The sequence below is a fragment of the Chinchilla lanigera genome, unplaced genomic scaffold, assembly GCF_000276665.1.
Source record: "Chinchilla lanigera isolate Chin_1 unplaced genomic scaffold, ChiLan1.0 scaffold00028, whole genome shotgun sequence".
NCBI lineage: Eukaryota > Metazoa > Chordata > Mammalia > Rodentia > Chinchillidae > Chinchilla > Chinchilla lanigera.
This window is the reverse complement of record NW_004955429.1, coordinates 3,296,065-3,311,662: the sequence shown is the minus strand read 5'-3', so window position 1 is coordinate 3,311,662 and position 15,598 is coordinate 3,296,065. Positions and strand designations below refer to the sequence as shown.

General features: G+C 35.2%; 1 protein-coding gene across 1 annotated transcript in view; it reads left to right on the top strand.

Annotated features, from left to right (window-relative positions):
- The window catches only part of Myo3a (myosin IIIA), a 186,232-nt gene that overhangs the window by 47,026 nt on the left and 123,608 nt on the right, over positions 1-15,598 (top strand). Inside the window, exons 7-8 of the mRNA XM_013515344.1 lie at positions 5,377-5,453; positions 12,835-12,980. Coding sequence (XP_013370798.1) covers positions 5,377-5,453; positions 12,835-12,980 — 223 coding nt within the window. The remainder of the gene's footprint in view (positions 1-5,376; positions 5,454-12,834; positions 12,981-15,598) is intronic.

Below are 15,598 nucleotides of genomic sequence, written 5' to 3'. Positions count from 1 at the left end.
CTGTTTTGCATTAGATTAAATCACGTTGACTTCAGCCAGAAGCTTCAGGTTCACATACCCCACCCGAGGCACCCTCTTGATCACCAGCACCAGGCCTCAACTGGCGGATTTGTCTTTACTGACCCCTTTATACAGCTTCCAGTTACTCTCTAATGTCTTTTTATTTTGACCTACGTGTCTCCTTTTAGCATTTCTTGCAGTACAACTCTAGTGATAAAAAACTTCTTCAGCTTTTGTTGATCTGGGAATATCTTAAACTTCTCCCAAACTTTTTGAAGCAGTTTAAGTGAATACAGATTTCTTGCCTGCTATTCTTTTTTGTTGTTGTTTTTTTATTTCAGTCCATTGCTTTCTGGCTGCCAAGTTTCTGATGAAAAAAATCTATGGATAATCTTATTAAGCATCCCTTGTACATGATGAGTCACTTCTTTCTTGCAGTTTTCAAGATCCAGCAACGCATGTATCTATCTCTCCACTTGAAGGTATCTCATAGATTCCCGAGGCTCTGTTCACTTTTCTTTGATCTTTTTTTTTTCTGTTGCACACAGTTGACAATTTCTATTGTTTTATCTTCAAATTCACTGATTCTTTATTGTTTTATTAAAGCCTGCTCAAATCTGCTTTTAAATCAATCTGATGATATATTTTATTTTAATTTCTGTACTTTCGACTTCTAGAGTTCCTTTTTAGGCTTTATATCTTTTTGATTTTCTACTTTATTTATACATTATTTCCTACCTTTCTTATGTTCTTTGATCATGTTTAAGATGATTGTTTTAAAATCTTTAAGATAGTTGTTTTGAAATCTTTGCCTAACAAGTTCAGTATTTGTTTTTCTTAGGAATGCTTTTTTTTCCTTTTCCTTTGAGTGAACCATGATTTCCTTTGTCTCTTATACCTTATTATTTTTGTTGTAACTTTTGAAAATTAGATATTTGACTATAATAATGTAATAATTCTAGAAATTATACTCTTCCACTTCTCCAGAGTTTGCTGATTTTTGTTTTTGTTTCTTATTGTATCCCTTCTCTTTGCCAGGTATTATTCAAATGTGTAAATTTAAAATCTTAGGCATTTTTGGAGCCTGCGCCTTTCTCCAGATATATTTATAAATTTTCTACCATATGTTCTTGCTTTTTTGTTTTTATTGTTTTTGAAGGTTCTGGGTACCAAACCCAGGGTCTTCTGCCTGCTGGAAAAGTGCTCAATCACTGTGCTCCATCCTCTAGTTGCTTTTGAATGTCTTAGGCCAGTGGTGGTGAACCTATGACATGTGTACCACAGCAGATCATTTGTTATCTTTGAAAGCTCTAAAAGGTTCACCATCACTGTATTAGGCTCCAACTTGCTCTCAAAAAGGGAAAGGTTGAATAGTGAAAGACAAAAAAAAAAAACAGAAAATGACATAGAGACTTTTGGCCATTTAGACATGTAGAAATTGCTGTAACTTTAGTGTCTCATGAAGCAATCATGTCTGACATGTCAGATCAGGTGGTAAGCAATCTAGTTTACTGCAGTTTTGATAGACCATCCCTAAGAGTTCTTATACAGAAATATAGAACATTCTGTTTAGGGTTAGGGTTCTTTAGAAAAATAGAATCAACAGGGTATGTGTGGTGTGTGGGAAAGCGTACTTATTTTTAAGGATTTGGTTCACAAGATTGTGTAGGATTCACAAATCTACATTCTGCAATGCAGGCTGTGGGGAAGAATTACAGCTTCAGTCCGAAGGTCATCTGCAGGTAGTAGTCCTTCCATTAAGGCCTTCAATTAATTGGATGAAGCCCACTCAGTCTATGGAGGGTAATCTGATTTGCTTAAAATCCACCAATTTAAACTGGACATGGTGGTGCACACCTGTAATCCCAGCACTCAGGTGGCTGCGGCAGGAGGATCCTTGCAAGTTCAAGACCAGCGTGGGCTGCAAAGTGAGCTCAAGGCCAATCTGAATGGCACAGCGAGACCCTGTCTCAAAAATCACCCCTCTCCAAAAAATTCACCAGTTTATGTTAATCTAGTAAGAAAAAAACTTCAAAGAAATATCCAGAATGATATTTGACCAAATATCTATGCACAATGGCCCATCAAACAGACACTTAAAAATTAATCATCACAGTATCTTAAAATGAATCATCAACAAAAAGATAATATTTGATGATATAATTGTTGTGTGAGCCTGTTATATAACATAGCTCTATATTTTTATAATTTAAATTCTGTCTTTGCAGTGTTTTTAAGGTTTTGCTATGCAGGTTATACTAAATGAAGGTCCCTAAAGTTGTCTGAGGAATCACAGTATTTGGCATTTCTGTTGTCTCCCAAAGACACTGAGAAAACTCTCGACTGCAAGCATACAGTCTCTCTACGTAGAAGCAGGACTTATGCAATAGGGAATAGGGTTGCTGTATAACTACCCAAGAGCTCAGGAAGCCCAAAATAGCCTGCAAATTCCCTAGCAAAGCAAAAGGCTGAAGAACCATTAGCACAAACCTCGTAATTTTCCTGTGGCTTTGATTCTTAATGGATTATGACCCTCTCTTCCAGCCTGATTTTTGTTCAGTCCTTGATCCCTTTTTGGCCTCTTGTTCCTCACCATATCCTTTGACTACCTTAACTTTCTGCTTGGAATTTTCCACCCTTTGGCATCTGCTCTCAAGATTACATAACTATATTTACTTTGGTGACTTATTCTATTAGTTACTTTCGGAACATAATGATTTTCCTAATCTCTTTGACTTCCTAAGGCTCCTGAACTACTTTGGATCCCTGTGGCTTTTTAAAGTAATTTATGTCAATCATTTTTAGTAGAGTTTTGCATTTTTCTATCTTCTTAGCTATATTTCTTGTGGGAATTTATGCAAAGTAAAAATGGCATTTGTCCTCCAGAAAGTGACTTTTCTCTTAATTTCATTTTACTAACCTGAAAGTGAACAACAGACTTTATGACCATAAAGTTGCCTTTTAGCTTTGAATCTGTGTTGTTATGTTGGTAAGCTGATCTTGAGATTTTATAGGTATTGTAGAAGTGTTTAGATAACATGGAATTTAGTAAATGCCTTCCTCTGTCTCTCTTAGAGAACTGAAGGTATGTCTCATTTTTAATGTGATAATCATCTATCTAATATTCTCAAGAATTTCTTACTCTACCTAGTTATATTTTTCAGTTAACTTGGGTCTTTGTTTTCTTCTTCACATTTTGGGCAATTTTTTTAACCATACAATATACTTCTACAGCAGCCTTGTGTGAAACCTTTCTGAAGGATTCTAACAGACACCAAATGATGCCATAGACTCCCGCTGTGCTGTAGTTCATCACCTTAGGATGCTGGGTCAGTGATTGTTGAAGGGGGCATCAATACCAGGGTGTGCACATCCTGGAGTTCAGTTCAGAAAGAAATAGTTGTACCTCTAATAAGATAACTTTATCTTTTAAAATGATAATCATTAGTAAGATTCTTAATGTATATATCAATAAATTAGTTAACATACTGAGAGTGGTCTGTCTCTGTATCTGCAACGTAATAGCTTTGCTTAAAATTTTCTTGTTTAGGGTGTTTGAGTAAAGATCTTGGAGGCCAGATATCTGCCTTAGAAAATTCTTAATCTTATATTAACATAAATATATAAATGTAATATAATCTCATAAATATAATGCTACTGTTAGGCTCTGTAAACTCATGATTGACTATGGCCCTTGTTAATTTGCTATTTTAGGTATAAAAGCTCAGGGCTTTGTATTCAGAGTTCTTTCTTCTGTTTAGGCAACAGAAACTAACTCTGACCAACTTAGGCGGGGGTATTGAAAACAATTCAGGCTGACTCTCAAAATCGGGGGTGAAACTGGTCATCTGATCTCCTAGGAAAGCAGCCTGGCAGCATCAGACCTCAGGAGTTAACACTCCTGATTGACAGGGCCTTGCCGTTCGTTGACTCAGCTCTAGTTCCAGTCCTTCCCTGAGTGACTCTGCTCAAGATTCACATTTCCAAGAAAAAGAGCCTGGCAGTCCACCTTGGGTTATACGCCACACCCCTAAAAGTATTTAATCAGCATCCTCCCATACGTGTTTCCAGAGGACCGTGGACACAAGGTCCTTCTCAGCTCATCATGTTTATAAATACTGACACTGGAATATTACTACTTGCTGAAAAATGCTGATGCTAGTAATATAACATTTGCTTCATATTCAGAAAGAGAAAAAAATTGTTTAGAGTAAAATGCTACTTTCTTGCTAGGAGGAAATCTTGAAATTTACTTGGCTGTTTTATCTTTCTCTTTACATCCCATCTAAATGACATTTGAATTCTTAAACTGTCATCATAAAATTGAAGCAAAAATATTTGCTGAGGATCAAATATAATTTAAAATTTTAATAAATAATTGAAAACTCCAAATAAATTTTAGAAAATGAAGAACCAATTTTAAACTAAATTTTCTTTTAAAATCTATTTATTCACCTTTCCCATTTATATAAAAAATTACTGGTACTACCATTAAATCCAAATTTAATCATTTTGCCTTTAGTTCATAGGCAAAACACTACATTTTTAGGTTGAAATATCTCCCAAGGAAAAGTATTGATTCTAGTTAGATATGAGATGGAGGAAGTTCTGGTGTGTTATTGCATACCAGGGTGGATAGATAACAATAATGAGCTGTATATTTCAAAAAGCTAGAAGAAAGGATTTTGAATATTTTCATCATAATGAAATGCTAAATGTTGGAGGAGATAGATATATTTACCTTAATTTTAAATTTATTATATATTATATATAATATAAAGAAAGAAACATCACTTAGTACTTCATAAATATGTACAATTTTTATTTATGTATCAGTTAAAATCAAATTTCAATTTAAAAAGAAAACACTTTATTAATTGTGTTGGTTTAAATAAAAGTAGTTATTTGAAATTCCCAGTGATTATGTGTGATTTGTCCACATTCTATAGACGGAAAATAATTTTATGCATGTTCACAAGTTACCTATCTACTATGTGTTTATCACCATATAAAACATTCTGAGATTTACCAGAATTTGTTAACTTGGTAAGGGGGGCACACCAGTTTCATACCAAAATATGTACTACAGTTTAGACAAATAGTTTAAATACAAAACATCAAAGGAGATGGACATTAGTCTGATAGGGAACAAATTAGAAGTCAGCATGGGGACTAAGACTTGAAGTGGGACTTTAGGAGTGGGCAGGGTTTGCATATGAAAAATAAATAGAGGACCTTCAGTATTTTGACTCTACAGAGGTGCTGACTTAGGCTTCTTTAAAAAGTGAAGTTCAAGTCCAGTGCATCCTTGAGGGAGCAGCATTTTAGCATTCCATGAGAGACTAACTGGAGAACCCGTCTCACCCTTCCTTACAGGTGTGTCTGCACAGCTCACCAGCACCCGGCTCCGCCGCAATACCTCTGTCGGAACGCCCTTCTGGATGGCTCCTGAGGTCAGACAGAGCCTTCAGGGAGATACTTCTATATATGCTCTTTTCTGACTTTCTTTCCATGTGTACTCTGTCCCATAATGTGTTGGAATATACCAGAAGAAAATGTCAGTAATGTTATGTTAAGGAGAGATTTTTAAATATGTAAGGAGAAACATGGGAGGGGCTTAATAAATGAGCTGTGAATGAGTGCGTGGAAAAGAGGAAAATGGTCTCTGTCTGAGGAGTAGCTGCAAACCCTTTTCCTCATTCTGTAGGTCGTCACTAAATTCTACTATTTGATTCTTTTGCTGCACAGAAGCTTTTCAATTTGATGGAATCCTAGTTGTTGATTCTTGCTGTTACTTCTTGTGCCATTGTGGTTCAGCTCAGAAAATCCTTTCCTGTAGCTGTGCCTTCATGTATTTGCCTATTTTATCTTCTAGTAGGTTTAATGTTTCTGTTTTAATGTACAGATCTTTGATCCACTTTGATTTTAATTCAGTACATGGTGAGAGATATGGGTTCAGTTTCCATCATCTACAAGTAGATAACCAGTTTTCCCAGCACCGCTTGTTGAAGAGGCTATTTCCCCTCTAATGTATGCTTTTGCGCTCTTCATCAAAGATCTCCAAAAATGTGTCTGAGTGCTTCTGTATCCTTAGTTCTGTTCCACTGATCCATGTATCTGTTTTCATATGAAGAACTCAAGAAATTACGCCACTTAAAACACCCAGTCAAGAAATGGGAAGGTGAAATAAACACATCACGGAGGAAGTATAAATGGTCAACAACTTTGAAGATAACAATATACAATGTATTTACTTCTGTTATTTTCCTCTTTTATATTGAAATTTTATTTCCCCCCCCCAAAAAAAAATCCCCAGGAAATGCCCAACAAATGTGTGAAAAAATGTTCAACATGTCTGGTCATTAGAAGAAATGCAATAATAATCTTATGATTCCATCTTATTCCAGAAAGTATAGCAGTCATCAAGAAATCAAAAAATAACAGATGTTATTGAGGCTGTGGTGAAAGAAACCCTCCTTCCTTGTTGGGGGAATGTAAACTAGGACAACCACTATGGAAATCAGAATGGAAATTTCTCAAAGCACTAAATTAGAAATTCCATGTGACCCAGCTATCCCTCTGCTAAGTATCTTTCCCAAAGAGTTTAAGACATCATACTACAGTGGTACATGCATACCAATGTTTATAGCAGCACAATTTATAGTAGCTAAATCCTGGAAGTAGCCTGTATGCACATCAATAGGTAATTGAATAAAGAAAATGTAAAATCTGTATATAACAGAATACTACTTGGCTTAAAGAAGGATAAAATTGAGACATTTGTATGAAAATGGATGCACCTGCAAAATATAATGTTGAGTGAAATAAAGCAGACACACATTTAAATGCCATATGGTGTCTCTCATTTGAGTAGGGCAAAGTACAAACAAAGAAATTGATAAAAGATGCATAGGAGGCAAGGGGATGGATCTCTGGAAAGTGGGAAGGGGTCTAAGAGACTAAGAGGGGGATAAGTAGAATAAAGACATGCCATGTACAGGAATCTCAGTGAATATGAGCATGAACCATAAACATAAGTCAAAAACATGAGCCCACATTAATAATATCAACAAGAATAAAAATGGGGAAAGGGGAATTAGAGGAAGAAGGAAGGGGGAGGGAAGGGGATTAAAAAAGAAGCCCTATTATGTACATATACTGACTTTCCAAGATGAATGTAAATTGGATGTACTGTAAACATGTACTAATAAAGAAAAAGTGAAAAAATGAATGAGTGAATCAGGTGGGGTAAAGAGAAACTGCTTGCAGTCTTCATTAAATTTTTCATTAAGTTTAATTTTGGGTGTTTGCATTAAATTTACTTTGGGGTGTCTTCATTACATTAAAACACCCTATTTTCACTAAATTTACTTTTGGTTGTTTAGCCTATGTCAATGTGATGAATATCTTCATTCTGTTTTTAAATGACGGAGAAAGCATAGGAAGCCTTGGCTTTGCTAGACCAGATTCAGGTCTGTCAACATGTGTGGCAAGTTTCCATACTGAGTACCTGTCTGGGGCCTGTGTTCAGCTTTAGTTCATTCTGTTCATCATTTCCTTGGGGAAAATTTCAAGAGCCAGCTCTCCTACCCACAGTCATTATTAATATCTTTAGTCTTTTTAATTATGTTTATCAAGAAAGAACACTTCTTTTTGAAAACTCTCACTGCAACTGTCACAGAAAACCCTGCTATTTATCTACAATATTCTAGGGAGTTAAGGGAGGAGAAGCAATTCAAATGCTATATTAATATTGTAAAATCTTCTAATTAAATTTGAAGATTAAATCCTGGTATATTCTATTTGAATACTAATTCAATTACTACTTATAAAAGTTAAAATGTAAGCTTAATCTCAACTATGAAGAGAAGATAAATTGTTTTAAGAAACATTTTTGAAATTCCAATAGATTAAAAAATTTAGTAGGGACTACATTTTAGAAAAATAGAAGTATAGTCATATAAACAGAAACAAAATTGAATATGATTCAAATGAGAGTTTCTGTTGTTCAGGTATTTTACTAGTGCTTTTTAAATTCACAAAAAATTATAAAAATGACAAATCAATAAAATGTTATATGCCAAATATTATATTATGTACACAAATATTAATAATTAATATGAACAACAGAGTATATAATTATAGTATTGCATAATAGTATGCTTTTATATTGTTGTACATAAATTTACAGTTACAAAGCCATTATCATATATTTAACTTTGCCATTCACTCATTTATATGCAGTTACTAGACAGTTTGTTTGTATTTTTTTGTACCAGGAATTGAACTCAGGGCCTTGTAATTGCTAGGCAGGTGCTGTGCCACTGAGCTACACCTCCAGCCTTACACAGTTATTATTTGATAAATCATTATTTGTTATTGACAAGCCTATAGTAGCATCTTTCCAGCTTACCAAATAAAAATAAAAGAAGGAAAACATATTAACACACAGACATCCATTTACAAAATAGCATAAGAACAACACAAGCAATACAGAGTTACAGACAAAGTGGTAGGAAATTAACACTGGTTGTTTTATTATGTATTGATATTTTCAAAGTAGTTCTCAGGAAAACAAATAGAGACATGCAAGATTGATCAAATAAATAATCATTAACTGTTCCTTTCAGTAAAGTGATAGAAGTGAGTAGTACAACTATGTTAGCTATCCTGTATATACACACGTACGTAATTTCCCCTTCTTTTTTTTCTCTTTTCCCTCATCCCAGTCACTCTTAACTTTTGAGCATTTTCTTTTAGTTTCACAATGTCTATCATACCTTCTAATTTTTATTCACTCTTTCAGGTTCTTATACTAGTGAGACAATACATTGCTTACACATGGAGGTCTGGTTTATTTCACTTATGACTATGGTCTCTAGTTATGACCATTTACCTGTAAAAGCTTTGAGTTTACCTTTCTTTATAGCTGAGTAATATTCCATTATATAAAAGTACCACAATTTTTTTGTCCATTCCTCAGTGGATGGACATTTGGGTTGCTTCCACAATTTAGCAAATACAAATTGTGCTGCTATAAACATGGGTGCACATATATCACTGTGACATGATGTTTTCAGATCTTCTGGGAAAATACCCAGAAGGCAAATAACTGCGTTGAATGGGACCTCTAAACGTAGTTTGCTGAGGAATCTCCAAACTGATTTCCACAATGGCTTCACCAGTCTGCATTCCCATCAGCAGTGGAGAAGAGTTCCGATTGCTCCACAGCCTCACCAGCATTTGTTATTGGTTGACTTTTTAATGATAGCCATTCTTACTGGGGTGAGATGAAAGCTCATTGTTGTTTTAATTTGCATTTCTTAAATGACTAATGATGCTGAACATTTTCTCATGTATTTATTTGCCATTTGTATTTCTTTATCTGAGAAGTGTGTATTCACCTCAGATGACCATTTTTGGATTGGTCTTTGAATTTGTTGAGACTGATGTTTTTTAACTCTTTATGTGTCGTAGATAGAAGACCTCTGTCTGAGGGACAATCAGCTAACATTTTTTCCCAATTTATGGGTTTTCTTTTTACTCTGCTGGTGACTTCTTTAGATGTGAAGAAATTTTTCAGTAGGATGAGGTCCCAGTTGTTGATTCTTTGAAATATTTCACATGAGGTTTGGTTTTTGTTCATGAACTCTCTGCCTACCCCTATGTCTTCAAGATTTTTACCTACTTTCTCTTCCAATAGATTTAGTGTTTCTGTTTTAATATTGAAATCTGTGATCCATTTTGACTTGAGTTTGGTGCATGATGATAGGCTTGGATCTATTTTCAGTCTTTGGCAAGTGGCACCTGCTTACAAATAATGGATATGAGAGAGAAGAAAAAAGTTCACCACAGTTTTCTTCAAACTGTCATATAAATATATGCTTGAGATTTTGTGTGTATTGTACTCTCGCTTCCATAATGAATACCTTCTAATCTTGAAGAACAATGTATTTTGAATAACCAGCTTGGTATCTTCAAGATATCCCAAATGTGTCATTAACATTATCCCTATGGTTTTTGTTTTTTTTTTTTTTTTGGTTTTGGTTTTTCTCCGGTACCGGGAACTGAACTCACGACCTTGCGCTTGCCAGGCAGGCGCTTTGCAGCTGAGCTAAATCTCCAGCCCCTATCCCTATGTTATTAAGGACACATTTCTAAGGATTAGAAAGCAATAGGTAAATAAATTGAATATATATAAATACATTCATCATAATGACTTGGAAGTATTTCAGTGTTTTTCCACGCTAAGAGGCAAGCCTGTTGAAATGAATTGTCAGTTGAAAAGTGAAATCCCCCATTTGGTGTTTTAAAATTAAAGTCTGCATCAAAGACACTATTTGTTGGTTATGTAAAGCTGGCTTTTCCAAACTGTGGTGTATGTGTGCCAGGTTGAAGGGCTCAAGGGAAATAGTGACCATACAACTTATTGGGCAAAATCAAGAGACCTTAGAGAGTGTCCAAGGGTGGAATTGGGAAAGATCCTAGAACAGCGAGCACAAACCAGGACTGTCCCAGAAAGACTGAGACCTAGTTCGCAGGAACCTGTGGGAAGGTGTCTCTAGAACACATGTGTTAAGCCATCAAATAATGTGTTATCCTGAATCTTCATGGGAAAAAATCACATTTTTTTTTGCTAAAGTGAAGAAGACACTATAGGAGATACACAAAGATAAACAGCCTACATTCATGGGAATATATTTTCAAGTTTTAACATCTTTAGAGACAGAGAACTCATATTTCATAGAATTTACTCATTTAACATGCACAATTTTAATGTTAACAATTTTGGTGTATAGTCACAGGATGGCACAGTCATCACTAACATCTAAGTTTGGAATATTTGGTCTCCTCCAAAAGCACACCTGTGCTGTTCATGAGAGCTCTGTTATCCTCCCAAACTCCCTGACCCTAATGGATCATTAATTTATTTTTGTCTCTATGGATTTGCCTGTGCTGAATATCTCACGTAAATAGTGTCATAGAACATTTGGCCCTTGCGTCTGGCTTCTTTCACTTAATTTAGTATTTTAATAATGCTCATGGTGTAGCATTGTTCAGTACATCTTTTTATGTTTGTGTGATACTTTTCTATATGTGTATACCACATTATGTATATCCATCCATTAAAGGACATTTGAATACTGCTATGAATACTTCTCACATCTATTTTTAATGTAAAATTAGGAACTTTTATGTTTCTCCTTGTGCTTGAGGCTGTGCTCCTTAGTTTTAGCAGTTCACTCTCCTGCAATACTAAAAATATTACAAATTTCTGACTTTGGTAGGAAAGGTTGAGAAGCACTCCATAAAACGATGTCCAAGGAAACAATAGTCTCTGTCCTTCCCCCACACACAAACAACTTGTGTTTATGTTTGTTATTGGTGTTCCAGTGCTTATTCAGTGGTGATTGCTTATTCTTCTCCTAAATCGCTGCTTTTATCTTTCCAGGCCTTTTGTGTATTTGCCCAAAATCTTGCCACACAATGCAGAAGCAGAGCATTACCAATAGCAGGCATTTGCCACTGTCTCTTCAACCTTCCCATCATCTTGCCTCTAGAGTAACTGCTGTCCATGGTGCATGGTACTTATCATTGCCTGCATTTTAGTTTTTAACCACACTAATATGTTTGTATTTAGTTATTTTCCATCTTTGATTTTAGATAGGAACAGAAACTTATTTATGAAGGACTCAGCATTCCTTCCTGAATGATGTATGTAAAAGTTACCCATTAAACTCCAGTATGCCAACAGACAAATTTTTAACATGTGTTAAGCCTAATAGTAAGTAGAAATGTCCCAGAAATAGAAAGATGAGAAATGTCCCAGATGAGATTTAGGTTTTTTCATATTACATATCATTTTATAGTTCTAAAGGTAAATAATACAACCCTAATTTACTATCATCACAGAATCATTTTTTTTTTATTTTTCTGGTGGGTTACCATTCATAAAATGTAAATTTCTAAAAGTAAAAAATGACTTAGAAATGTAAAACTGGCTTTCTTTGTTGTGATCACTGCTGTTAACAATGATCCGTTACAGGCCATTGGTATTTGCATTTATACATTTAGAGATAAATTGTGGAGTAATTCATGCAATCACTTTCTGTACAGTAATCTTATTTTGCCAAAATAAATGCCATCCTTTTTCTTTTCTTTTCTTTCAATGACGTTCTTTAGTTAGTAGCGTTTTTTTAAACCTGGTTTTAATTATATAATATAGTGTGACCCAGATAAGCTGTTGGTAAATCTTCTCTATTGTTATTCAGTTTATTTTTTATCATTATTGATGGCTTAAAACCTTTTTGTATCCCTCTAGACTTGATTCATTCCTCGATGGGAATCCTGGCCTTCTAATGGCCAGTAAAGATCAAGAACTTCTAACTAGACTACCCTCAGATTTATTCATTTTCCATGCTCTTTTTCATCCTCTAAAGATGTACTCTTTATCTTTGCTCCATTGAATACCTTCATTCCCTCATCAAATGTTCATTGAATGACTACCTCTGCACAATCCCTAGCTGTGCATTGATCCCATCCCATTCCGTGTGGGATGCTATTTCTTTCCTCTTTTTTGTTTTCCATTTTCAAAAATTTTCCTTTGCACGGGCTTCTTCCTTTATGTTTACAAACCTGATAAGGTACTCTCTGCTCTCAGAATAAAAATAGTACTACCGCTAATAATGTGATTGCTTATTCTCCTAAATTACTGCCTTTATCTTTTGCAGCTGTCAAACTTCACCAGTTAAATACTTCAGCATTGTTCTAAACATTTTGCTATGTACTTGTTAAAATCACAAACCTTCCCTTTTTGTCTGTGTTTTCTCATAGGTGATTGCATGTGAACAACAATTAGATACCACTTATGATGCCAGATGTGACACTTGGTCCTTGGGTATCACTGCTATTGAGCTGGGTGATGGAGATCCTCCACTCGCAGAGCTGCACCCCATGAGAGCACTCTTCAAAATACCAAGGTCAGATGACTACAGTTGAGTCCGGTGGCTGCAGCCCACTTCTCTTTCTCCTGCCACTGACTTCTCATCATAGTCAGCATGGAAATATTCACATATGATCTGGCTAGTTGGGAAAAGTGACTGAGAATATTGTGCTTCTTCCAAGACTATGTTCATTCAGTAGTTACATTTCCCTAGTGTGAGTAAAAACGCTTCATCTTGGTAATCAGTGTCTTTCCTTTGCTAGGTTTTGATCTCAGAAAGTAGCAGTTCCTCCCACTCCTTCTCTCTCAAGTCAGTGAGGCACCTGGGTGCTGATCTGTGCACTGTGAATTTCTGCACCCACCATTCCAGATGTTTTTTACTACCTGCTGACTTCTTTTTGTTCATAACTTTGAAATAATCCTATTACCAAGAAATGATAAATGAAATTTATTAAACAAATAACAATTTTAATATGTTAATATTTTGAATGCATCCATATAAAGTAGTACAGAAGAATGCCCTGTGGATCAAGGAGGAACATTACTGTCTAGATAGGACCTCTCCTAGGTGGAGACACCTCCCCTCCAATGTGTGCATCAAGAAAAATGTTATCACTAATTTGTTTAAAGACTGTTTCATATATGTGTTGATTAGTTCTGGATATTTCAGAAAATTAATGTGCAAAGATTGCGTGTCCTTAATTATCAGTGTATCAGTTTTGAAAACTTTAAGGATTTTGCCTTAACTCTAATGGAATGCACAATGGAGCCTGTGACAGCAGGCACCCAGGTCAGGGTAGGGGTTATGTTACAGTTTGTTTATACCCTCTCCATTAAACAGATTTTGTGGTCTCAACATCATAATGACACAGAAATACAAAGCTTTGCTACAAGTGGGGGGAGTGGTCTAGTCCTACAAAATGTTACATCCATTCCCAAATGGATCCATTTGAAATTTTGTCATATAACTAAATTATAACACCAAAGCACTTGTATTTTTTATTTCACTGGCCCGATTATTTTTTTCTTTTTATAGTAGTGCATACTAGTTGTACAGAATAGTGGGTCTCGTTTGGCATATCGGTACATGCTTATAACATTCTTTGGTCATTCCCATCTTCCCATCATCCCCCTTTCCCTTCCTTCCTCTCTCCTCATTATTCTTTTCCTCTTCTCTAATAGTATCCCTTCTACATTCATGTTATCTCTTTTTTTTTCTTTTTTAGATCGTACATGAGTGAAAAAAATGGAATATTTCATCTTTCTGAACCTAACTTTTTCTCCTAACATGATTTGGTATTTTTTAGTCTGAAATGACCTGTATGTGTATATGTTCTGAAGTATAACACTTTAGACATAAATTAATGTTTTACCTAACAATTTCAGTGTCATCTCTGTTATTACTACTTGTAACACACAGTACTTATTTGTGAAGTGAGGAAATAAGATTATAGAAGTGAGAGGGAAGGGTCTGTATACCAGCTCTGAGACATTTCATTTAATTTAAGGAAGTCAGGAAAAATCAGTTTTTCCTAATTGCCTACTGTCCCTCAGTTTGTAAGATGAACCCTGTACTTTCTGAGCCATCTTAATTGTGGGTTGAACCACAGTATTTAACCCAGTGCTTTTACTCTTGATTTCAGTGACGCACAGAGGCAGGAGGATGACAAATACTAGGACATTGTCCCTCCATAGCAAGCAACGTGCCAAGTTATTCCATCATTAGTGTATCTCTAGTAGGAATTTTCAGAATATTAACTATAGAAATATGTAGACAGAATCTGAAAAGCTACCCACTTCTAAGCATTAAGAAAACATCAAAACTTTGTTATACACAAAGTCCATAAATCTCATAAAAGGAAACTTTCAGGGAACAAGTAACAGAAAGAGATTGTTGGCGAAAAGCACTTTTTTATGTGCAGATCAGCAATCTTCAAATAGTCGTAAGGATTGGGAAATGAGCTTTGTCATGATCTAGGGTAGATGAGTAGCTGTACTTTCTTTTAATGAGCCTGTACAAACTGTACATTAATTTCATCAGCTATTTAAGGAGTAATGCAGAACTGAAGACAAAGTATTTCCATTCCACTAAGGAAAACAAAGAGCTGTTAGAATGAACATAAAGTACCCCTTTAGTGCATTCAGCTATCATGGTTGATCAATGTTTCTTGATTGCAGCCTTAGATTGGCCTCATTTTCAAGTGATGTTCCTTTGTTCATGGATGGGCCAAGAAAGAAAAGATTTGTTCAGCTTAAAAATGAAAAGAATTAATAATAAAGTATTTTAAGTGGCATTCAGAGCTTTATAGCTAATAATATTTTCCAGTTCCTTGCTTTTGTAACACTTTGTAATACTTATTTCTTCCTCTGTGTCCAGTAACAAAAGAACAATCACAGAGGTATTCTACTGTGCCCCTTGATGGCAGTTTCCTGCCTACTCTGAACAAATCAACTTTCATCTCACCTCCTTGCACCCTGGGTATTCCTGAGACTTCTGCCAAGACTTACAGTGGAAAAAATCTTCACCCCTATATTCATTGTTTCTAGTCGATTAAGTATTGATGGTTTCCCTGAGTGTTCTCAGGTAAAAGCGAGATTCTTTAAAAGAAAAAATGACCTGTTGGAAAAATTGGGCCATATATTAAATGCTTTCAG